We start from the raw sequence: 26806 nt of genomic DNA, 5'->3' as shown, positions 1-26806 counted from the left end.
CTTTTATCAATATCACATTATAAAAATGATAATATCATGAGTTAGTTTCTGCTCAAGTGTTATAAACACATACTAGAACAAAATAATTTATTTATCATTCATATAATCTCTACATGTAAATCCTTTCAATCTATTTAGTATAAAAAAATAAAAAAGAATGAATTAGATTAAATACATTCATAAGATTATTAATGATCCCTTAGACTATTTTATGAATATTTACATATCAAACTTAATTTAACCAAAAAATTTCAATTAAATACTTTTTAAAATTTCTGTTAAATTTTTTCAGAAATATATGTTTGATTTATTTTACAAAATTGATTTTGATTTTTTTATAACTTTTTTTTAGAAAATATTAATTTTTAAATATTACTTCTAAGAATGGATTAGATATCCATCATAAAAAAATTTAATGAATAAATTGATTAATTTTTATTAAATGGTCACATTTTTTATTAAAATTTTAATAAATAAAAAAACTAATAACTTTTTTTATTCAATCTATCATGTTGTGAAATTAAAAATATATAGTATTTGGATAAGATCCATAATATAATAGTTAATTACTTTTATAAGTAAAAATAAAGCAACAAATAGTTAGTTTTACCTTTTTTCGCGTATATAATCATTTTGAGATATAATTGATTCTTTTGTGTTATTAAACCATATTAATATTGCGATTATTATGACATTAAAAAAATTAAACCACATATTCATAATATCAAAGAAATAACATAAAGAAAATATAATGTAATAACATAAAATAAAATTAGAATAGTATCATTTGAGATAGTATATTTAATAGTTAAATAATAAATAGATAACATTTATTAAAACATCGGTATATGAACAAAAAATTGTGTCGATAATGAAATAACTAATGAACGTAAATATTATAAATTATTCATTAATTAAGAATAAACTCACAATTTACGAGTTGGAAAGAAAATATGTACACTTTTTGCAAAGAAAAAAAATTACACACAACTTATCTGTCTTTTAAAGTATTTCAAAAATAATATGACATAATATATAGATAAAAAAAATATTTCAATAAAACATGAAACTTAACTGTTATGTAAAAGAATAATTCTGGTATATAAGGTTTGATAAAATTACTTCAAATTAAAATATTTCATTATTTTTACCTTATATATAACAAATAGATATGAATCATATTAGAATAATTATATTAACAAATGACAAATAACATGTTTAAAATAATTTATCTGTCTCTATATCACTAAAAAAAATCATTAAATAATAATCAAATTTAAAAATTAAATATAATTAGTCATTATATTAACTTTTTAAAAACTAAAAAATTATAAATTATTGGTATTTAAAGTGATTTCTATTATTAATAAAAAATTATAAAATAGTTTCTAAATTAATATCTAAATTAGCTACCAAGATTTTACCTACTAATATCTCAAATTTTAAATTAGTTTTTCTAAAAGACTATTAAAAACTAATTTAAAATATAAGTAATTAACCGATAAAACCTTAGTAGTTAATGCTTAGATACCAATTTATAAACTATTTTATATTTTTTATTAATAATAAAAATTATTTTAGATACTAAAATTTTTTTATTTTGTAAAATGATCTTTAATTTGTCAATATAATAAGGAATTATTTTGGTTTCTAAAATTAATTTATATTTTATAATTTTCTTCTGATACATATATATAAAATAAGATAATTCCATTAAAATATTAAGATGTGTTAAGAAAGTTGGAAGCATGATTATATGTATGAAAGTTGAAGTCAACCAATGAATGGGCATATGGAGAAGATGGCTATTTTGGAAGCCTAACCATTATTATGATGATAATAAAGATTAAGCTTTGTTAATGCATAGAATCAAAATTCAAACTCAAATAATTAGTGAATAAGTTGAGAAGTGGGTGGATGTCCAATATGTTATAAGAATCTAAGTACGGAACAATAGTACATTTTCCACTATAAATTACTTTTCAATTCCATTTTTTTTTACTTTAAAACTATTTTGAACTTTTGTCACATCACTCCAACTAGGGTTATAACATTAGGGCTACTTTTTTTCAAGTTTTAGTTTTACTTTAAACAAACTTATGTTAATTATTTTATTTCTCAAATTCCTTTTAAATTTTAAATTCAATAAAATAAACAAAATTAAGAATGGAAGTTAAAAAATAATTTTGGTCACATGAATAAAAACTGTACCAATAAAATTATATAACCGTCCTAGAAATTAATAAAACAGAAATTTAAATTTTTTTATAACCTTCTAATTAATAAATAGAGAAATACATATTTTTATTTTTATATTAATTCTTGAAAATATTAAAAAAAATCATGAAACAAACTCTTAGAAACTTCACTTGTCTTCTATCTCACGTATATTATATCATTGTGTTTTTTTTTCTAAAAACATTATAAAATTAGTGTAAAGTATATACTAAATGAGTGGTTGATGGTTTTTTATTTTTAACAAAAAAAAGAATGCAGATGGACAATTTGAATCAAAATTATTAATCAAAATTATTATTAAATTCTCTTATTTCTCGCAATAAGTTTTTATTATATTCTCACACACATATATATATATATATATATAGTTCTTATTCTTTGTTTACAAAGTATTTTTTTATTAAAATTTAATTATGATTATTTTTTAAGTAAGAAAAATAAAACATATTTTAAAGTGAAGAGTATAAAAAAAATACAATAATTAATTTGATCACAATTCATAGTCCCAGAAGAAGAAGAAGAAAGGATTATCCTACGTGTTATCCACCAGTGCACTAGAAAGAGGATAACAACAATTAAGAGTGGATAAAACATTTTTATGAATTTGAAATTAGATTTTTGAATTTATTTGTATAAAATGAAGAAGAAAAAATTGATTGGTTGCATAGTTAAATAAAAATATTCCAAGAGAAAATGAAAGTTAAAATAAGTCTGAGCCACTCGATCTCCTTCTTTTATATCCTTAGGAATGTTGACTTTTGGCTGTTCACTTTTAAAATGTCACACAAGCATCATCTACAATATTCATATATTCAGATTTCCTAAGCTTCTTCTTCTTCGGGATTAGCTTTCTTGCTTATAACATATATCAAATTTATATTCAGGAATTTTTGGAATCTCAAGTTTACATCAAAATTCAAACATCCATTTCTCCCTTAGGCAAAGAATATTAGACATGCATGTTCGAATATCAATAATGCATATAATCAAATTCACTTAAAATATTTTATTCTGTACCGTCCATATAGTTTCACGTCGTTCATGAGAGTTTAAGTTGAGTTTAAGTTAATGATAATTTATATATTCTTCCAAAACACTGACGTGCTTTTTAAAGATAAAACTATGATGAAACACAATAATTCGAATGCGATGATTGACCTAACGATATTATCTCTCATATACTTATTTATTAAATAATAATTCTTAGTTAAAAGAGAATGGTTAATACAATGTCTTATTTAATATTGTTTTAATAAAGAATGATAGATGATTTAGCTGAGTTTGTTTTTAGCCTTTCGATCATATGTGTTATTTTTATATTTTACCTATTTCTCATATCTTGTTGTATTTTAATCTTGTTTTCAATTTTTTTCAATATTAAATATTAATTATCCGTACAAAACAATTTTTGTTATTTTAAATATTATAATACGAGAAGAAAATAAAAAAATTATTATATTCAATATTTATTATTATTTAAGATTGTATTCATATTGATTTTAATATTATTCATAACCACCCGAAATCAACCATACGGAAAATAATTATTCTAATTAACTTATGTAAATCATATATATATATATATATATATATATATATATATATATAACTAGACAAACAATACTAGACAAAAAAAAAGATTTAATATAAGACAAACAATTAGATATTCCAAAATACAAACGCACTGATTAAGGAAAACGCAGTTATCAAAACACATGCAGTTAAATCATAAAACAATTTCAAACTACATAATTTAGAAACCTTTAACAAGTTATTCAATGTGAATGTTTTTTTGGTGTTTTAAAGTTTGTGAGTGTATTATGAGCATATCTTGTTGGTGATTTAGTACAATAAGAATGGAAAAAGTGATGAATTTGTGGATGGAATGAATGGAGAAGGGATAGAGAAAGAGGTGAAATGAATGAATGAGTGAAAGATAAGTAATAAAAAATAGGAATGAGATGCGAAAATGTTGATGGGAATTTAGTTCATAGGTTGTCTAAGATTGATGAAACCATTGAATTCAATAATGAATGTTAATGATGTTACACATGCATGCGTACAAACAAATGCACATATCCAATATGTCTGTCGGCTGCAACTATCAAACTTCTCAAAATAATTGACATATAATTGTCCAAAGGGGTGTATATAGTATGATAGCTATACCACCTATCAAAACAAAAACTATATTCTTTTCACAATTTCCTAAAACCTACACCACACCTATTTCTAAAATTCATACCCTCATCAACAATTCTTAAAATTACTTACAAACTTTTATTTTGTTAAAAAAAAACTAAAAATTGTACATCAGATTATCCACTACAAGAAAATCATGAAATAGAAACCAATTTTTAGAGACCAAAATAATTAGTTGCAATAGTAACTAAATTAGAGACCATTTTAAAAACTAAAACAAAAATTGGTTTCTAAATTAGTTTCTATTATTTTCTATTATTGTTAAATAGTTTCTAAATTGGTATAATTAGCCACCAAGGTTTTGGAGACCAAGTTTAGAAACTAAATAATTGGTAGTTAAAACCTTGGTTGCTATTTAGATACCAATTTAGAAACTATTTAACAATAATAAAAAATAATAGAAACCAATTTAGAAACCAATTTTTGTTTTAGTTTCTAAAATGGTATCTAATATAGTTATTGTTGCAACTAATTATTTTGGTCTCTAAAAATTGGTTTCTATTTCATGATTTTCTTGTAGCGATCACTTCTAAAAAATTATTAATTAAAAATTAATTTTAAAGATCTATTGTTAGATTCTATATTAAATAAAATTATATATTGTTTTAATATTTTTTAATTTCTAAAATATTATCTAATTTTGTGTATATTAAGTCAAAATATTTTACTGTCATTTTTTATTACGATAAGAAAATCATTTCAACTGCTTCCTTTTTCTTTACTTTATATAGTCTTGTGACCAATTTATATTACTTTCAACTTACGTTTTCTTCTCACTTCACAATCCTCTACAATGTTCTCAGAAAGATATAACTTGGTTTTTTTATTTCATTTTTTTCTAATTTGAAACAACTTTTCTCAAATCTTCTTTCAATTTTTAAATATATTTTTTCAGACTTTTCGAACCTTGTGCTCAAAATCTTTGAACATTGTTTGAGTTATGTAAATTTTTTTAACATCACTTATTAAATATGGTGTTTTAAGTCATCTTACTAGTTATTCAAACATATTTGCATATATATATATATATATATATATATATATATAATTATAATTTTTGAGTTACGTATTTCAACAAAACTTAATTATAATTTTGGACCCATATTTTATAAAATTCGCAATTTTAGTTTCTAACTTTTTTCCAAAATCTTATCCCTTAATTTTTAATTATTACTAACTTTGGTTCTTAATTTTTTTTCACACAATTTAAGTATTTACTAAAAAAATTATTAAATAAAAATTCATTTTAAAAAAATAATTATTAAATAAATTAGATAAGTATATATTAAATAAATTAGATACTATTTTAGATAAAAAAAATTAATATTTAAATAATTTGTATTATTAATAAAATTTATAAATTAATATTTAATTAATTATTAAAATTTATAATTATGAGTTTTAGAATTTAAATTAATTGATAAGTATAACTAATTAGATATTAATTTAAAAATTATTTTATATAAATAAATTTTATAATATATAATATATAATATATAATTTATAAATATAATAATTATTTTTATTTTTATTTTTTAAAATTAATTTTTATTTAATGATTTTTTAATAACTTTTAGTTTTTAATTATTTAATTTTCAATTGAATAACTTGTAACTTTGGTTACTCTATGACACTATGAGTATTTCTTGATTGATTTTAGTTGTGACCTTAGCTACATTTGATCAAATCAAACTATTGAGTTTTTGTAGTTTTTATCTTGATCAGAAACAGTCCATAAAGTAAAAGAAATTGCATGGTGGCATTAAAATAGATATATGTAAATATTCTTCTACCCTATAATATATTCAGAGGAAAATTAATTGCTATTTTCTTAAGATCTAAGGCATGGTCCAAGTTTGAAGAAGGAAAAATGGAAACAATGAAACCACAAAAATACGTGTGAAGTAACCGAGAAGATAAAACACAACCTCGAACAATTAGGATCTTCCACGTGGCATTCTGTGTTGAGGACAATTTCCCCGTCAATGACGCGTAAGTAGACGTTACGCGCTTTTTTTTGTTTTTTTTTTTTTCTTTTGCTAAGCATTCAATTGTCAATACAAAAGCCACTGCAAAGACAAGATCCCCAATTTCTCACATTTTCATCCATTTCTATTGAAATTTCTTAATTACTGCAAATTCAAAGAGGTAAGTTCCCTAATTTGTTCACAATTATCAATGTTCAATTGTGTACCTTTCTTAATTTCTACGTGTAATTCTTCATCATGAAATCCTTTAATTATGTTAGGGTGATTCATAGTCCTCTAGCTGTCATTGTTTTCTTCTTTGATCTCTTCATTGAATTATGTTGATCACTGGTTTTAATTTTTGTTTTTCATGCAACATAAATTGAATTCATCAAGGTTTTTGAAACTTTTGTACTGAATAATGGTCTGGATTGGAGATTCCGATTTGTGTTTCTTTGTTTTGACCTGACTGTGTAAGCATGATTCCTAATCATCATCACCATCAGCAGCATCAGCATCAGGGTCTTGGATTCTGAAAGATGGGAGGTGGCAAGGACACGCATGATGAATCTGACAAAGGACTTTTTTCACACCTTGCTCATGGGGCACATGGTGGCCATGGGTACCCACCTGGGGCTTACCCACCCCAACCTGGGGCATACCCTCCACATCAAGGGTACCCTCCTGCTGGTGGCTACCCTCCTGCCGGTGGCTACCCTCCTGCCGGTGGCTACCCTCCTGCCGGTGGCTACCCTCCTGCCGGTGGCTACCCTCCTGCCGGTGGCTACCCTCCTGCCGGTGGCTACCCTCCTGCTGGCTACCCTCCTGCTGGTTACCCTGCTTCATCACATGCTCCAGGTACGTTTCCTTTTATATTGTTTCTCCTTTATTATTATTTACTACAATGTATATGTAAAAACTTGTGAGGATGCCTACCTAGAAGTAGTTTCTTTAAGAGTTACATATTCCACCCTCAAATATGAATATTATATTATTGTAAAAAGAAAAGGTAAGGATATATATACTTGCTGTCGATTTTTAATGAAGAGCCACCTTAATTTAACCTACTTTAAATGAAGGGTAGAAGATTACATTATTTTTTCAAAAAGTTATCCAGATCCACAGAAGCAAATTCATGGGTTGAGAAATATTTACTTTGGTGGTTTAATTAGATTGAGTGTCTTGTTGTTTGGATTCTAAACACTAGTTGAGCAACCTTTTAATGTAATGTATGGTTTGGCTGTTCATTACTGTATTTCAATCTCTTTGAAGTTCTCTGCAATTGTAATTTGATTTATGCATTCACAATTGCAAAACCTTTGTTCTGGCTGTGACAATTTGCTGTCTTTGGAAAACTTCTGTATGTGAGCAGGGCACCATGGACACCAAGGGCACGGGCATGGTGGTATGGGAGCAATGCTTGCTGGAGGTGCTGCCGCAGCTGGTGTAGCTTATGGTGCTCACCATATCGCTCAGGGCTCTCATGGCTCACATGGCTCACATGGTGCTCACATGGCCCATGGCTATGCACATGGTGGTCACATGGGCCATGGACACGGGAAGTTCAAGCAGCATGGACATGGCGGCAAGTTCAAGCATGGAAAACATGGTAAGTTCAAGCATGGAAAGCATGGAAAGTTCGGCAAGCATGGTGGTGGGTTCAAGAAGTGGAAGTGAGGATTGTATATGGTAAACCATGACTCTAAAAGGCTGCTCTGTTGTGTAGAGCTTTTTGCTTTATAATAAACCATACTTGGAATGATGTGATCAATCGATCTATTAAAGTATGATACCTGTTTTCTTGTTTTGTTTATTTCTTTTGTTACTTGAATGCTTTTGGCATTGGCTAGGATAAGAGGTTCTCTTTAGATTGTAGAAATTGAACAGCAAAACACACAGCTGCACCAGATGAAGAGCAAGTTTCAAATAACCATAGGCATATTGCTACTGCAATTGCATTCAGCGTTGTCTTTTACATTCCATTACTCATCTGAAGCGAGAGCTTCTCTTGTTCATATATGAAGTACACATTATTACTTAGAGAAATATTTTCTTAATCATGTTGAGAAAAATGAATTTTATTGCTCACCAAATAATATATTTTTAAATTGTGACACGATAATAGTCACACTAAAAAAATTTAACAAGTATTAAGTGTAATTCTGTATACCTTTTATTTTTCCAAGATTAACATTTTAACTTGTTTGGATCTTTGCATCCTACTAAGTACATTTTATAGACTTACAAATAATGCTAGTAAAAAACAATAGTAAGCAAAATGATGTATGGAATTAGGAACTATCTTAAATGGCGTTCAACACGTCCAATTAAAAAAATATTTATTGAATTTCTGACAATTCTAACACGGATTTAACATAATTTTAAAAAAGAAAAATACATTAATTTTTTAAGAAAGGAAAAATACATTAATTTTTTAAGAACTCAAATTTATTGTATAAATTTTTATTATAATTATAAAAATAAAAAAATCTTTTTGAACCAACTATAAAAAAACATATTTATGCTAAAAAAATATTTAGTGCACATAAATTTTTATTATCATTTTATATAATTCATAATTATATAACATATAGATTGGTGTTTCTACGTTCTACATTTTAGAAATTATACGTATTTTTTTGTCTATGTTGATATCGTATCAGTGTCCGTACTAATATCTATGCTAAATAAATTAAGAGATAAGAGTTTAATGCTTTTTAATCATTATTTAATAAAAAGAATGTTAAAAACTTCCTAACACATCATTTCGTGTAGTCATTTGAATAACTTTTTTTTTTTTTTTTGAAGATTATGAATTTTGAACTCCTCTTCAAAAAATTCTACTAATTTTTTAAAATAAAAGTTTTCAGGTTAGACATCACCATGCAACTTGACATCGCAGTTATGTTCACACCTCAACAAACAATTCTACTAATGGTATGCCTATATGGTTCTTTAAACATTTCGTTCTTAGTTACCTTTATCTCTATAATACATTTGATACAAGGAAAGTTTTAAGTACCATTCTTTTAGTGTCTTCTAACCAATTGTTTCCCCGATTGAAATTATGACCTAATAACAAAAATTTGTATTAGAAACATATAATATTAGGTGATGATTATTTCTTAGTTTGTAATATTATAACACTGTTACAAGAAATTTATTAAATAATAACTAAATTTAATAACAAAAATAATTAATTATTATATTAACTAAATTAAATATTAATTTTTAAATAAAAGCTTTCATGTTAGGTATCACTATGCAACTTAAGATCTCAGCTAGGCTGACACCTCAAGTTACAACAATCATTTACCATCACATGAAAAAAAAAATTATTGAACAAAAGAAAAAGAAAGAAAGAAAATACAAAAATACGGGGGACTAGACCAAAACTTATATGTTAACAAAAACGATACATAGGTAGACTATACCTATTCATAAAGAATTCTAAGAATAGACAAGGTGGAAGCCTATTATACCAAAGAAAAGACTCTCTATGAAAAAATCTTAAATTAGCCAACTTATCAGCACACGCATTTCCTTCACGGAAAATATGAGTAACCGTAAACCTAATTTTCCCAGAGTAATTAAGACAAGCATTCCATCGATTACGAAGCATCCAAGGAACAGTTGTCCTAGCAGTAAACGCAGCACAAACCAAAGCAGAATCACATCCCAACCAGACATTAGTAAGCCCCATCTTTTGAGCTTCCTCCATAGCATGTATAACCCCATAAAACTCAGCAACCAAAGCAGTCTGAACTTCAAGAAATGCAGAAAAAGCTCCAATAAATTTCCCCATACTCCTACGAAAAATACCTCCGCAAGTAGCAAGACCAGGATACCCCTAGCAGCCCCATCAGTGTTAATTTTAACCCAGCCTGGTGAAGGGAACTCCCATCTAACAAGAAGAGGACGTAAAACTTTACCAGTACGAGTGTTAATACCAAAAAACTTGAGCACATTGAAATCGAACATATCATTCTTCATTGAAGCTTTAGACGAATTACCCACTAGACAAGTTAAATCTTTAATAACCAAAATAGCCCTAGAAACCTCAATCTTATCCTGAAAACGAGCATAATTCCTCATACGCCATATCATCCAAATAGAAAAAGTTATCACAGCTAGCTTAATCAATTTAACCAACGGACTACCATCACTCTTAATAAAAGAAAGAAGATCATCCTTATTAGAGAAAAGATAAGTAGGAAAAATGTGTTGAACCCAACTCCAAATACGCAAAGCATTAGCACATTCAAAAAATAAATGTTGAATAGATTCCTCGTGCTTTTCACAAAGCGTACACATAGAACAAATATGCAAACCTTTATTTTGAATATGCTGATCTGTAGGAAGTCGCCCATGAAAAACTTTCCAAAGGACAAGAGTTTTGGAAGGCGGAATATATGAAGACCAAATAAATTTACTCCAACCACAGGAAACCCCTGGATCCAAGAAAAAAGTCCTAGCTGATTTAAGAGTGAGACGACCAGACTCATCTAGAATCCAATTAGGAATATCCTATACTGCCCTAACCATGATATGACTAAAAAGATGAGGCATATGTTGTAAAGACAATGGAATATTTCAATCACCACCTGTCCAAAACTGAGAGACTGTATCCGAACTACCATCAGATAATCTTGGATTAAAAAATTATTTATATCTAAAGTGGTTTTAATTATTAATAAAAATTTATAAAATAGTTTCTAAATTTGTATCTAAATTAATTACTTAAGTTTTAACAACTAATATTTTAAATTTTAAATTATTCTATAAAAGACTAATAAAGACTAATTTAGAATATAAAGTAGTAAGTAATTAAAACTTTTATAGTTAATGGTCAAATACCAATTTAAAAATTATTTCATATTTTTTTATTAATAATAAAAACTACTTTAAATGCTAATAACTTTTTAATTTATAAAAATCTTTAATTTAATCATATAGTAACTAATTATTTTAATTTTTAAAAATAATTTATATTTAATGATTTTCTTTGTAGTATAAGCACGGCAATGGACAGAAAAACAAACATTACTTATTTCTGTTCAAAATAAAATAAGGTAAAAAAGTGTGTTACAATTGAATGCCTCCAGTATTTAATTACAGCCAAATACAATAACAATAAGAACATCACAGACCAAAATGTGAAACCTCTAAGAAATTGCGAGCCTCCATTTCTCTAGTTTCAATATCAGTAACATGATACAAACCAAAAAAACCTCTTAAATGTTACAAGAACCAATTGTCTAGTCTCTAAGAATATCTTACATCCTCAGTATGGATACAGATTCCTCACTTGTATACAATCTTGGTTTTGACAATTAGCTGGAAACTGAATCTCCTTTGGACTTATGTCTCTTATTTCCCCTATCCATTGCAGTGTCACAACAAACACAAAATCTATGCTAATCTTACCAAGGGGGATGATCATCCTCCGAAGTTTGAGGAGGAATTGCTTTCCATCCTGGTTTCTCATCCCAGTACATATCATAATATATGTGGCCAGGGCTGAGATCTGGCACACAGCACCATATGCCCACATACCTCTTAACACGATTTCTGAACTTATCTTCCCTTTCCTGGAAAATAAATGCATGGCATCAGCAAATGATTGGAATTCATTTCTTTGTTACTCAAAAAAGTAAACTTCATGTTGAAAAAGAAAAATGTCCTTGCCTTGTCAGTGAAACCTTGGAAAGCATCTTGCACCGAAGAGAACTTGATCACTTTTACATCCTTGAATGATGAGAATACTTTCATAAACTGCAAGTACAGGTAGAAACAACGGTGCTAAATGGATAGACATGATAATTGATATGACATATGATCATTTGGACATTCTATATAATCATATCAATGTAGTTTATAGGGTTGATTTAGAGAAATTTAAACAGAAATGGGTATTAAATGGATAGATATGATAACAGATATAATGATATATAATCAGATACCGTTTCTTCATTGCTGTGCTTTGGAAATTTAAGTACTCCCCCTACACTAGTGGTATCATTTGAGACATCACAACCTTGGGTTCCTTCTTTACAGAGCTTAACATCAAGCCATGAGTTTTTTATCTGAACTCAAGAACCAAGGTAAATAAGTTTAAACAAAGTGACATAAATCAAGAAACAAGAATCATGAATCATGACTTGAATGGATGTAATTGACGTTTATTACCTCTGATGGCAGAGAGGGATTATCAAGTGTTGAGTACTCTCTAAAATCTATTTGAGGACCAAACTCTTCTTCAGGGAGCTTTTTCAGCATGACATTGACCTACAGTAGAAAACATTTACATATCAGCATTAGGAAGTGACTGATAAAATGTTGTAATTATGTAAAAAATAGGTTGAACTATTCTTCTAAAGTTACTTTAAATGATATTATTAAAATTTGTACTCAAAACCTTCGCTCTGTGGACCCAATTGTATTGAGATGATTTTAGTCTTCCAGTTCCAAATCCAAATGACAAATGAACAATAAAATAATAAGGAATCACTTAAACAGGAAATACCTCAAAAACATGGTCCAAAGGACAGAGAAAAGGTTGTCTAGTCATGGACCCTTCCAAAACACCAGGATGGCCGTACCATAGCCTATCAACCCTGCACCATAGTGGAGGCATGACCTAAACACAAAGAATCTACTTTAAGATAGAAAAATAGAATTTATCAAGTAAAAATAGCAGCAAAAAATTAAACCATCAATTATAAAAACCAAGAATACCCACAGTAGCGAAATCACCTTAGCCAGGTGTATATTTCAATTCAAACTGTCTTATCAGAAAACATATTCAGCTAAAACTGAAATGCAAAACCAGTCATTATATAAACTGTTGCATAATCAGGAGAATTATGTTATAATTAAGTGCAGATTCTATTTTATATTTATTAGGACAGATTTGTTAGTGATTTGATTTGATTTGTACAGCTTTAAACACTCATTATTTCTGGCTTTCATTGCCTATTATTTCTTTCTTTAATTAGGTTGTAAAACAGTCTATAAATAGAGACTGTAATCACATTTGTAAAATATCTCAGAAATATATTTCACTTATTTCTTTCCACTTGGTATCAGAGCTCCTGATCTAGGAGACTCTGCTTCCGCAAATTTTTTTTTAGCCTTCATTGCTGTAATCATTTTCCTTGACAGCCTTCATTGCTGCAATTATTTGTTGGACAGCCTTCATTGCTGCAACTTTCTATTTTCCTTATCCTTTCTCCATTGACCACCACCACCACCTTGCACCATTGACCACCACCGACCACCACTGCCGTCGCTCGCCGGAAACTGCACCGCTCGCCGGAACTGCCACTGCTCGCCGGAAACCGCCGCTGGCCGCCTGAAACCGCCACCGGAAAATTTTTCCGGCAGATTTTTTTTTCCTGTGTGTGTGAACAGGATCAAATTTTGCCAATCTGAAAAACTCAGTTGGTTTTGAACTCTCATGGACTCCCTTAGTAAGCCATCTAGCTATTGTTCCTTTACTATGAGTGGTAAGAGTTCTAGTTTTTTATCCTTTAATGCTTCTAGTACTGAAAATATCTGGATTATAGACTCTGGTGCTACTGATCATATGACACCTCATTCCTCTTCTTTTTCATCCTACACTACTTTATCCGGTAAGCCATATATTACTATTGCTAATGGTTCCACTACCCCCATTAATGGTCGTGGTAACATTCACCTTCAACCTTCATTTCCTTTAAAAAATGTGCTTCATGTTCCCAAACTATCCAATAACCTCTTGTCTATTCAAAAGATTACCCAAGATTTAAATTGTACAGTGGTATTTTTCCCTTCCCATTGTGTTTTTCAGGATCTTGTCACGGGGAAGACTATTGGAATTGCTAAAGAGCAGGGCGGGTTATATTATTTACAGCATGAAGAAAGTAAAAAGGGTGCTAGACTACAGGCACACACTTCTAATCTTCAGCAAGGTCGTGAATCTTGGTCATCCTCTCAGATATGGCTTCAACACAGACGTCTTGGTCATCCTCCATTTAGTACCCTAAAGTCCTTATTTCCTGTTTTATTTACAAAAGTGTCTGCTGAGTCATTTCATTGTGATGTTTGTCAGTTTGCTAAACACCATCGGACAACTTTTCCTCCCAATGGTAATAAAAGTTCTAAACCTTTTGATCTTATTCATTCAGATGTATGGGGACCTTCACCTATTCCTAATATCTCGGGTACAAAATGGTTTGTTTCATTTATTGATGATTGTACTCGGGTTACTTGGTTATTTCTCATGAAAGATAAGTCTGAAGTTTTTCACTTGTTTGTAAAGTTTTACAGAATGATTCAAACACAATTTGAAAGTTCAATTAAGAGATTGCGTTCTGATAATGGAAGAGAATATGTGAACCAAAACCTTTCCAAGTTCCTTGAGGAAAATGGAGTTGTTCATGAATTAACCTGTGTGGACACTCCTCAACAAAATGGGGTTGCTGAAAGGAAAAATCGTCATCTCCTTGAGGTTACTCGAGCTTTACTTTTCCAAACATCTGTTCCTAGATCTTACTGGGGGGAAGCAGTCCTGACTGCCACTTATTTGATTAATAGATTACCCTCTCGGGTTCTAGAGGGTGTTACTCCTATTCAGGTTATGACCACATTCTATCCTTCTATTCCCATGTTGAATAGTCTTCAGAATCGTGTCTTTGGTTGTCCTGCTTTTGTCCATGTTCATAGTCCTAATCGGGGTAAGTTAGATCCTCGTGCCATCAAATGTGTCTTCATCGGTTATGCCCCCTACAAAAAGGGGTACAAATGTTATCATCCTCAAAGTCGTAAAGTTTATATTTCCAAAGATGTCACCTTCCATGAAACAGAGTCTTTCTTTCCTAGTTCTCAGCTTCAGGGGGAGAGTATTCAAGAAGCTGAGGACCTTGAGTTGCCACTTTTTCCTTTGTTACAGGATTTCGTTCTTAGGAAGGATGACAAAGACCCTGCACCAACATCATTACCAGAGAAGAATAATGAAGACAAATATTTTGGAAAACAATATCAGCGAAGGCAACAAGAACCCGTCCTGGTCGAACAGCAACTTCAATTGTCTGAACCGGAGGTAAGAACTCATACCAGTGAGACTCTTGAGGACACCTTAAATACTGCTTTTGAACCTAACCTAAATGATTTACCTATTGCCTTGAGAAAAGAAAAAAGATCTTGTGCCAAATATCCTATATCCCAATTTGTGTCTACAGAAAAACTTTCTATGCAGCACCAGAGTTTTCTTTCAGCTATTGATTCTATCAAAATCCCTACATCGGTACAAGAAGCCTTAAAAGATGATAACTGGATTCGAGCCATGAATGAAGAAATGAGCGCGTTAGAAAGGAATGAGACTTGGGAGATTGTAGAGAGACCAAAAGATAAGAAAGCAGTGGGTTGTAGGTGGATATACACAGTTAAGTATAAGTCTGATGGCACACTGGATCGGTATAAAGCAAGGTTGGTTGCAAAAGGGTACACTCAAACCTATGGGATCGATTATGAGGAGACTTTTGCTCCAGTGGCAAAAATGAATACCGTCAGGATTATTCTCTCCCTGGCGGCACACTTTGGTTGGGCAATGCATCAATTTGATGTTAAAAATGCCTTCTTGCATGGAAGCTTGGAGGAAGAAGTATACATGGAGATTCCACCTGGGTATGGTATTGTTAATGAAGGGAATAAGGCGTGCAGACTTAAGAAGGCCCTATATGGTCTTAAACAATCACCTCGTGCTTGGTTTGGAAGGTTTACTCAAGCTATGGTATCTTTGGGGTACCGACAAAGCCAAGGTGACCATACTCTGTTTATAAAACATTCTCAGAATGGTAAACTCACTCTACTTTTGGTCTATGTAGATGATATGATTATTACAGGTGATGATGAGATTGAAAAACAAAATTTGAGGGAGAGACTAGCTGCTCAATTTGAAATGAAGGATCTTGGGAAGCTGAAGTACTTCCTTGGGATAGAGGTTGCTTACTCGAGACAGGGCATCTTTATTTCTCAAAGGAAATACATCCTTGATCTTCTCAAAGAGATTGGTAAGTTGGGTTGTAAGCCCACTGGAGTGCCAATAGAGCAAAATCATAGGATTGGGAATGATGAGGAAAACCCAAAAGTGGAGAAGACACAATATCAAAGACTTGTGGGAAAACTCATTTATCTTTCACACACTAGGCCAGATATAGCCTATGCAGTTAGTGTGGTTAGTCAATTTATGCATGATCCAAGAGAAAGACACTTGCAAGCAGTAGATAAAATTATTCAGTACTTAAAAGCCTCTCCAGGAAAAGGATTGCTATTCAAAAAGGGGGAAAACTTATCCATGAAAGTATATACTGATGCTGACTATGCAGGATCGATTGTTGATAGGAGATCCACCACAGGCTACTGCATGTTCTTGGGTGGAAATCTGGTGACATGGAGGAGCAAGAAGCAAAATGTAGTTGCAAGATCAAGTGCAGAGGCAGAATTTAGAGCCATGGCTCAAGGGGTGTGTGAACTCTTATGGATGAAGATCATACTTGATGACCTAAAAATAAAATATGAAGCTCCTATGAGTTTGGCATGTGATAATAAGTCCGCTATCAGTATTGCACACAATCCGGTTCAACATGATCGAACAAAGCACGTAGAGATAGACCGACACTTTATTAAAGAAAAGTTGGATGATGGTCTTATAGCCACTGAGTACATCCCTTCAAGACTCCAATTGGCAGATATGTTTACTAAGGGACTTCCCGCAAAACAATTCGAAGATCTTACTTGCAAGTTGGGAATGATAGATATACATTCACCAACTTGAGGGGGAGTGTTGCATAATCAGGAGAATTATGTTATAATTAAGTGCAGATTCTATTTTATATTTATTAGGACAGATTTGTTAGTGATTTGATTTGATTTGTACAGCTTTAAACACTCATTATTTCTGGCTTTCATTGCCTATTATTTCTTTCTTTAATTAGGTTGTAAAACAGTCTATAAATAGAGACTGTAATCACATTTGTAAAATATCTCAGAAATATATTTCACTTATTTCTTTCCACTCATTCAACATGTTAGCTCATAGAATAATGTATTTCAAATATTATATTTTTGGATAGCAGCTTTTCAAGGAATGTTATTTATTAGAAGGGGGAGAGCAGAATCCAGTAACAGAATAATGCTAGCAGTTATTTTCCAGTCACTGAATAATTGGAAAGCAAAAATATTAACAAACGGGAAGGAAAAGCACAAAGGAATCATGGAAAATTATGATAATAAATGCTGTAATAATAATTATAAATTATAATCACGACTTTGCTAATAATGGCAATGAGAACCAAACATCTTCAGCTCAATCAAAGTATGACAAACAAAATACAAATATAATCTAAGTTGAAGACTAAATTTTGGTAAAATACTAGCAGCATCTTTCTTTATAATCTTTCATGTTACATTTAAGAGCAATAATCAGAAAATGTAAACTCCCTAGAATAGTGATGTGACACTATACAAACCAGTCTTTTTAGCTATCCTAGAAATCTATTCCCCAGGAATACAAACAGTTTTTTCAAAAATCTAGAACCCTAAAACATATGAATACCTATGCAAAAATATTATGGGACACGTAGGCCACCAAGTAGTAACAAGTGCTCATCACAATAATGATTGTATGTGACATGAATGTATGCTTTCAATATGCAATATATCATAAATTTGTGGAAGCATACAACATAATTCTGATGTACATGTTTTTTGTTCATATTAAACAACAACAATAACCTTATCGCACTAGGTGAGGTTAATTACATAAATCACATGATGCCACACTTTTGGTCTATATTAAGCAAATGACGAAATTACACTGCACTTAAAGTAACAAGCTAGTTCTTTAGTCTCATATAAACCAGATTTTATTGGACTGTACAACAAATATTTTTCTGGGCATTAGCCCAGAAAAACTGAGGGTAGTCCATCTTTCATCTAAAGGTTAGTGGTTTATCACTTAATAGGATTCATAAAGAAGAGAGTAGGAACCCAAAAATTAGTTCTTACCAGTGTTCTGTTCAAAAGGGAAGCAATTGCAAGTGCAGTCCTAATCTGTTTAATCTGGAAAAAAATGTGCAACACATTACAACATGCAAATAATTTGCTGAAAATGTAGAAAACAACAAGTTCAGGTCGATACGTACATACTTGGTAATTAACAAGAGTAAAATGTGATTCAACATTATGCTCCCCACTTAGCAACAAGCCTTTTGGAATATGTGGCTTGAATGACAAGAATCCCCCTGCAAAAGTTCATCTAAAAATTATGTTGCAGTAATTTCATGAAACAGAGTTGACTAATCAATCAGAAGGGGAAACTGTAACCAATTCCTGCATATGCAAAATCATAAAAACATTTCAAATTCAGCATCATTGTATGATGCTAGCCTAAATGAAGATAGAGAAGAGACCGCTCAATACAAAGTTTAAGTAACAAGTAAAGAAAAATAGTGAAATGAGTATATTTTACAGAAGTGCATTCAAAAAACATTATTAAGTGAATGTTGTCTGCACACAAAATCGAAGGAGGAACAACTAATCACCAGGAGGATTATAGTATTCTGGTGGATCAAGGAAGAGCATGGCTTCTCGCAGTCGATGGCGCTTTCCTTCAGTTCCTCCATATTGAAATGTTGTGTGCACTGCATATGGCTCCAACCTTAGTTGTTGGTACATAGCCTGCAACCATAATATAGAAATAAAAATTATAATAGAAAGGAACACAATTTTCTCTAGTCCTATCTAGATTCCTCAAGGTATTTAATTGCGAGAAAGAAAACAAAGGTATAGCACATAAAAAAACAGAACTAAATACTTCAAACAGTTGAAAAGTGTTAGTTGAACAAACCCTACCTGGACAAAATATGTATGTCCACTACAGAAGATACTCGCAGGCAAAATCCCCATCTTCAGTTTTCCATCAAAAGCAAAAACAAGCGCACTTTCATCATCAACAGCTGGACCTAACTGTTTGTGAAGAATATCATTAAACCCATTCTGATCCCATATCTTGTCATCAGCTAGAAGCATTTCCTTCCATTGCTTTGCCAACTTTTTTGCAGACTCTGTAGGTCTCCAATGGAAAATTCCAATGTTGTAGGCACCACTAACTATGCAAGGCGGTAAAAAGGTCATCAACACAGTCAAAATAACAAGTGAACCATGTATAATACATGAGAGATAAAGAGAAGCAATAAGTAAGAGCAATGGATTGGTTACACTGATTCTAGAACAATATAACCAGGGAGAGAAAATTCTCAAACTATGCCATTTAGTTTTATAAGTCAGTGACGTGAGCCTCCATCAAAATGGTTTTATTTTTATGTACAGGGAAGAACAATAACAATAACAAGGGGGAAAAAATCAGAGTTGTGACTATTGTAATTAATTGTGTGAAATTCAATGTGCTTACTTCAAATCTAAAGCCATGTCAAACTTAAGGAAAACAAGGCACTCTAACGTCTAGAGTCATGCCTCACAACTGTTTTTATTGCCATAAAAGGTGACTATCATTCAAAAAAGAATAATTTGTATGTCCATACTAGCCATTTGACTGGCAAATGCTTGGTTACATGAACTATACAACAACAACAAAGCCTTATTCACTAGGTGAGGTCGGCTATATAGATAACACGACACCATCAAACATAGTTACATTGCAGCAAAAAACTATGCTAAAGAAACAACAAAACCAGAAAAATAATGACAGTAAGTTAATATTCACCTTCTTGCCAAACTTCCAAACTATCATCAACAACTGTTGGTATAACTTGATCACTTGAAGTTAAAACGTCTGCTTCTGGATAACGAGCAAGATATGGAAGTGGGTTCTGTTTAACAATTACACAATTGAACACTCGTAATGGGAATAAATTACAACAATCACATCATTGGCTTGGAGATATTGTAAAAGATGATTGTGCTAAATGAATGTAAAAGATTATAGGAAAACATAATAATCACATAAAAAAAATAGAGGTAGATGATAAAAGCAAATGATACTAGGGGAATTATTGAATTTTAATGCCATAAGCCAGCTGGACAAGAAACTGAACAAAATCTCTGATAACTTTATTTCATTCCCTATAGAGAAAGAAAGTGTCCTAACCAATAGAATTTTACTGCTTATTCTGGATCAATAATCAAAATCTAAGCAGGCATATGGGCCATCCTTATAATTAAAACAAATTGACTCAAGAAAGCATATATATAAAAATGAATATCACCTTCAACCAAACCATGTCAGTATCACACATCAACAGCTCGAATCCAAAAGGAAGTATTGAATCTATCAGAATAACTTTTTCTCTCCCCATTTTATGAAATGTTGGAGACCCCCAGCCAACATCTACTGTGCTCATATGGCTGCCCATGTCAAAAACCGGTATCCCTTTCCAATACAGTGCCTCCAATAATTTGGTATCCATTGCACCTAAGCAGCAGGTTTCAAAATTCAAACAATCAATGGTACAAAATTGTGGATATGCGTTTGTATCAAGAAGACATCACCACTGCATTAACAAGACAGATAGAAAAAGACTTAAACAGAGCTGCTCACCAACAAGAAAATTAGAAACTTCCAGATCTCTCAATTGCTTAACCCATGTCAGAATAAAATCCATGAACGCATAGTTACCAAAGGTCACTATTACCACATTATCCTTCACCCTTTGCTGAACCAGCGCCTTTGTCAGCCGGAAATCCGACAATGGTGGCATCCTTTTATTGGTCGGTGGAATATCCCATATAGTCCTTGACCACTCATTTTGAGCCCCTGAGGAAGGCCTTGGCACAAAATGCACAGCTGACCGAGAAACATTTAGTGTCTGATCCGTAACACGAGTATTCTCACCTACAAAGCCATTATCAACTAAGTTTTAATATCTAACACACTCATAATGGAAGAAAACCAGGGCTTTAAATACATCAAAAATTGTCCTACACAGGCACCATCATTAAACTGCCAATAGAATTCACATCTCACATACATAAAACATGTATCTCAACTTTCCTTTTCTAACAAGAATTATGTACTACCAGAAGAACAAGACAAAATTTAAGGATTTAGCTGTTGCTCCAAAACCCAAACACCTTCTAACATCCCACCACCACTACCCTTCTCTTCTATAACATAAAAAAGTAAATATCATTATCTAAGCAATAACAGCGATAAAAGTTTAAATGGGTATTTAAAAATGAAACTAAAACTAGTGCGGAACAAGAAAAGGCATGATTTTTAAGGAAACACATACTCGGAAGGGAAGAGAGCCATGCAGAAGATTGAGCAGCAGATGGGTTGCTGGAGTATATAGCAGAGAAGACGTAGAAGGAGGAAACCACGATGCCAATGACGACAACAGTGTAGATCGTGAGGAACAGAGGCTTCGAATTAGCCACTTCTTCACACCCTTTTCTCCACGCCATCTTTACCAATCAATGTTTCAGAAATCACCAACAAAACATCGCCACCTTTCCCTGCTTCAGAACAAGAAGTAGAAGGTGGTGGTGAAAAAGAAATGGATTAAAAACCAAGATTTGATTATGGTTGATTGTGAGAGAGGGAGGAAAGAGAGTTGTTTGTTCGGTTCAGAATGGCACTTCCAAATTCTGTGAATTTGTAATGGTCAACTCATTCTGCTTATCAATTCGACATGACAGCATTTCTTTTGTTTTGTTATTTTGTATTTGTCTCTACGAATCCAAATACCAACCTTCTTTAATTACTCTATAATTACATTGATTTTGGTTTTGGATCTGTTGACTTTTTTTGTTTCATTTTCATCACAGCTCTTGATCCCTTTCTCTTTCAGGAAATCACAAAGGGGATATAAGAAGAATTTTAACAGAAAATTTTATTTTGAAGATTGAAGTTTTTGATTTAAAGCCTTTTGTATTAGTATCACATTAGTATTTTATTTAACATTTTAAAAAATAAATTATTTATTCAATCTCTATAATTTATTTATATTTTTATAAAAAAGAAATAACATCACGAGTCACCAATCTGATACCATAATTCGATGTATTGTCAATTTAGAGTTCTGTTATAATTTTCTTCTTAAAAGAAGATTTAGCAAAAAAAAATATAAATTATTATTGGCTTCAACCGAATAACATAAATTATTAGATGTAATAATATTTTATTTTTTAAAATATTAATTTTATCTTTTTGAAAAAATATTAAATACATTAATAGAGTTGATTTGTATATTAGTTAACCATTTAAATTTTTAATTAAAAACTACTAACATAAACAGATTTTAAACATAAATAATGATTTTAAAAAGACAAATCTATGAAATTAGTGCAAATTGGGTGCAAATGTTTCTATGTATTACTTTTGAAAACATAGTATTAATATATGCTATTAATTTTTTAGTATTAGTAATATGCTACGAGTAGACGGGGCTTTACATTGAGGTTGGCTTGAAGTTTGTGGCATAATATAACATTCTCTACACGTATTGTAATAAAAATCAATAATATTTTATTTCTTTATAAAAAAATGTAATTACATCTCTTAAACATATTAATCTGGACTCAATTTTTATAATAATAATAATAATACATAAAAAAAAATGTGGTGATGATATCCTCATTTCATTAATTTATTTATTTGCGCAGGAATTAATTCCTAGATATGTATGGAAAATTACCTAAGATGAAGATAAAATGATTTTTTTGTTAAAATGTAAGAATACCTTTTGTCTTACAACTTCTTAAATGTGTCATTTTAAGAAATAAAAAAGGAAGTGTACTAATATAAAACGGGTCTAGAAATAGCAGGATCCTTTTGTTACTTTCTTTCACGAAACAAAAAGCTCAATTTTGTTTTGGGTTTAATGATTTTTTGTTCATAAGATATTTCTTTTCGCACTCCCATAACTTCCATCCGCACCTCATATAATTCAAAATAATCACATTACCCTTCTTCTATTATATGGCAATGGAGTAGGCACACCATTGTTGGTTTTCCTGAGGTTGGTGTAGAGAGCTCAGATTGGAGATTATGCAATCCACAAATTTAGAAGTAATTTTGATTTTTGAATGATTCAATTTGAAAGATAAATTCAGGTTCCAAATTATGCAATCTAAACAAATTTTGACTTCCATAATGTAAAATTCAAAAATAAAAGTTGACTTTTAAATTAAACAATTGGTATATTCGTGGATTATACACTCTAAAAACTATTTTAATAATAAAAAGTAACTTTTGAATTGTATAATTAGAAATATTTTGTTTCATGTAAGAAAAATGACTTTTGGATTATAAAAAAAACCTTACAAAATACACAAATGTGAAAGTAAAAAATGACTTTTTGTATTGTGCAATCCCAAAGTTTCTTTTCATGCAAAAAAAAATGTCTTTCACATTACACAATTTAGAAGTAAAAAACATTTCAGAGTTGTGCAATCCACAAGTATTTTTTTTTTCATATTACATAATTCAAAAAAAAATTATAAAAAATAACTTTCAAATTACATAATCCAAAAAATCATTTTTCATAAACTAAAAGGATAAAATGGGAATTTTCATATTTATAGGGTGTAAAATGAAATCTCCACATTGAAAGGTTCTTTCAATTGTCTTCAAACAGGCCTCGTGTCCAGATTAAAAAAAAGCCATGTATCAATCTAAGAGGGCTGCTTCTTCCTGCACCTCCATACTTTCTTGAGACACCTCGTTTTTTCTTTTTATAAAAAAATAAATTAACCTTTAAAATTACGAGTTTGGGAAGATAAACTTTTCATAAATATTTAAAAGAATTTTTATAAATTAAAATTAATTTATATAGATAAATTTATTGGCAAATACTATTGTTAAAAAAAGTAAATCTATAATAAATCTCACCATAAGTTAAAACTAACTTGTGGATAACTTAAAAAATCCTTTTTCACTTAAGTTATTATAAAATAATATTTATAAATTAGTGTAGTTAATTTTACTATGTGAAAAATTATTTTATTTTTTCCTATTTCTTTTTCTTAAAAGTGTATTAGTACTAATTGTTTTTATATAAATTCACAAAAACAAGTCTCTAAAGTAAGATTTATATCATTCTCTAATAATATGTTAAGGAATAAATAATTCAAACTTAGTGAAACTATATACTTGTAGACTTTATTTTAGATATTCAATAATAAATACATAATAGTTCCAACAAATTTAATTAAAATATGAATTTTGATATTATTCTAATACCATATTAGTAATAAGTTTATATCTAATACAACTTTATAAAATTAACTCCAAAAATATTATTTATATATTATAATATAATTATTATTTTTAATTAATTTGATATATTTGACATTTTACTAATAGGAACTTATAAGATAAAGTTTCCATTCACTTATATATTATAAAAAGTCATTATCTCTATTTGATGTGGATTGCCAACTCACTCTTCACACCGAAACAAACCAACTCGTGCATGAAACTATATATTTTTTAATGGTTAGCTAACAATCCGATAACGAATGATTTGATAAACCAACACTTGTTAAATATATCCTAAATGATTCTGATACCATATTAAAAATTAAATTTAAATATAACTCAATTTTTTAAAACTCACTCCGACGTAAAATGTACTATGTATATAACTTATAATAGAGTTTAGTGCTAAAATAATCTTAAAGAATTAAAACCTAATATTCTTTACACATTTTGAAATTAAATTATATATTTTTTTAACTAAATTAAAAATGTGCTCTGACGTGGCTCCCCATCATCCAGTTTCAATTCAAAAGAGGCTATAAATCAACCACTTGTCATTAAAATATCACTTTTATGTATAATTTCAAAAGTTAGCCTCCAAATCTGAAATTCCAAGTTGGAGCTTGCTGTTTTCAACTGAACCTAGAAAAAAAGTGGATGAAATTGATGATGTTACATTTGCATACAACTTAGTATACTAAATGTTTATATATAGCTCCTAAGTCAAACCCAACCAAGTTGCTTCCACATGCATATAAAAACGTGACCAAGAGTTATCTTCTATCATTATTCAACATAAATTAATTCAGGTGCTCATTAGCTACTATTAAGATAAACTTTGATATTGTAGGAAGATAATTAGATATTCTACTTCTCTTTCTTAATCCTTTTTAACCTCACTATCTTGGGTTTTTGACCATTATGAAGTTATTTTTTTTGTTTTTTATTAAAATGTGATCCGTTTTAAAAAATATATAAATTTAGGCAAGTCGTGTCAATTCAGTACGACTTCATCTATGTATTTATTCATAACACTCTTAGAACATTCATTTTCTTTATTTATGTATTTATTCATTCAATTCAAACATGATCAATACACGATTATCCAATTTTTTGTTCCTTAAAACTAACACTCTTAGAAAATTATATATCAAATTAATTTTTAACATTACATAACTTACTACCCAATATATAAACAATAAAATTTAAAAATAAATAAATAAATTATGACGTGGCAAAAATCGTGCCAAGTTGGCATGACTTCAGTATGACAAGGCAAAAGTTGTGTCAAGTTGACACGATTTCAACATGACAAGGCAGAAATTGTGCCAAGTTGACACGACTTCAGTATGACATGACAGAGTCGTGTCTAATTAGGACGATTTGTGCATATGAAGTCGTGTCGAATTGACACGACTTGTCTAAATTTACAATTTTTTTGAACGGATCGCATTTCGATAAAAAGTAAAAAAAAAATAACCTCGTGATGATAAAAAAACTCACAATCTTACACGGAATCTAATAAATTTATAATTCTTTTAAACGCCACGTGAAAGCTCCTACTTTCATTCTCAATATATATTTCTTAATATAGACTAAATTAAATACAAAAATCAAAGGACAAAATAATACTAACCTTAAACTTAATTTACTTAAACGATCAAAATGCTAATTTTATCTATAAAAAAAATACATACACAGTCTTCAGGTTTCACGTTGCACTCTTTTACCATATAAACATGTTAAAACTGTCATAAAAACTATTTGTAATTTATTAAATTGCAATTTAACATTTTAATGAAGCTTGAAATCCACAATATATATGTTTTACAAGTGGATTTTAATAGCATAAGAACCCTAGTTGGGTTTGTTAATTAGTATATGGAAGAATAAAAGAGTGATGCACTGCTACCAAGCACCAATGATGTGAGTTAATCATGGTTGACAAATTTTTATGAAGCAATTAACTATTAAGTACGACATATATAGTATTATAAATGTAAAAAATTTAAACGTGCATGTATCATCATGAATAAAAAAAGGGGAGATTTTATGTTAATTTTATGATTAGCAACTAATTGTTATATAATTATTTATAAAAGGGCTTAATCTGACACCGGCCTTAGTGGTGCCTTCT

General features: G+C 30.0%; 2 protein-coding genes across 3 annotated transcripts; one reads left to right on the top strand and one right to left on the bottom strand.

The window, feature by feature from the left end:
- Positions 1-6388: 6388 nt before the first annotated feature.
- Positions 6389-8220, top strand: LOC137808610 (glycine-rich protein A3-like). 2 transcript variants are annotated; one of them, XM_068609801.1, is made up of 3 exons: positions 6389-6588; positions 6917-7265; positions 7780-8220. In XM_068609801.1, the coding sequence occupies exons 2-3, from the start codon at positions 6947-6949 to the stop codon at positions 8082-8084; spliced, it is 624 nt and encodes a 207-aa protein (XP_068465902.1). In that variant the 5' UTR covers positions 6389-6588; positions 6917-6946; the 3' UTR covers positions 8085-8220. The 2 variants fall into 2 exon arrangements, with proteins under 2 accessions (XP_068465902.1, XP_068465903.1); XM_068609802.1 differs by having other exon boundaries at positions 6443-6588; positions 6914-7265.
- Positions 8221-11475: 3255 nt separating this feature from the next.
- Positions 11476-22256, bottom strand: LOC137808608 (arabinosyltransferase XEG113-like). Its single transcript, XM_068609800.1, has 13 exons — positions 21701-22256; positions 21007-21300; positions 20675-20880; positions 20173-20278; positions 19302-19558; positions 18992-19127; positions 18597-18691; positions 18456-18509; positions 12934-13047; positions 12597-12695; positions 12371-12493; positions 12096-12182; positions 11476-11998 (listed from the first exon to the last, which is right to left on the bottom strand). Exons 1-13 carry the CDS (start codon positions 21870-21872, stop codon positions 11831-11833), a joined length of 1911 nt encoding a protein of 636 aa, XP_068465901.1. The 5' UTR covers positions 21873-22256; the 3' UTR covers positions 11476-11830.
- Positions 22257-26806: the final 4550 nt, after the last annotated feature.

The sequence above is a fragment of the Phaseolus vulgaris genome, chromosome 3, assembly GCF_000499845.2.
Source record: "Phaseolus vulgaris cultivar G19833 chromosome 3, P. vulgaris v2.0, whole genome shotgun sequence".
Classification (NCBI taxonomy): Eukaryota; Viridiplantae; Streptophyta; class Magnoliopsida; order Fabales; family Fabaceae; genus Phaseolus; species Phaseolus vulgaris.
Note: the sequence above shows the minus strand (reverse complement) of the source record. Positions and strands in the feature narration are given on the sequence as shown.

Excerpts from the sequence above, each read along its gene's own strand:
- LOC137808610 (XM_068609801.1), top strand. The coding sequence starts at position 6,947 with ATGGGAGGTGGCAAGGACACGCATGATGAATCTGACAAAGGACTTTTT. Across the intron at positions 7,266-7,779 it reads TGCTTCATCACATGCTCCAG|GGCACCATGGACACCAAGGG; the intron begins GTACGTTTCCTT and ends GTATGTGAGCAG.
- LOC137808608 (XM_068609800.1), bottom strand. The coding sequence starts at position 21,872 with ATGGCGTGGAGAAAAGGGTGTGAAGAAGTGGCTAATTCGAAGCCTCTG. Across the intron at positions 19,128-19,301 it reads GACATACATATTTTGTCCAG|GCTATGTACCAACAACTAAG; the intron begins GTAGGGTTTGTT and ends TTATGGTTGCAG. Across the intron at positions 12,183-12,370 it reads AGCACAGCAATGAAGAAACG|TTTATGAAAGTATTCTCATC; the intron begins GTATCTGATTAT and ends CTGTACTTGCAG.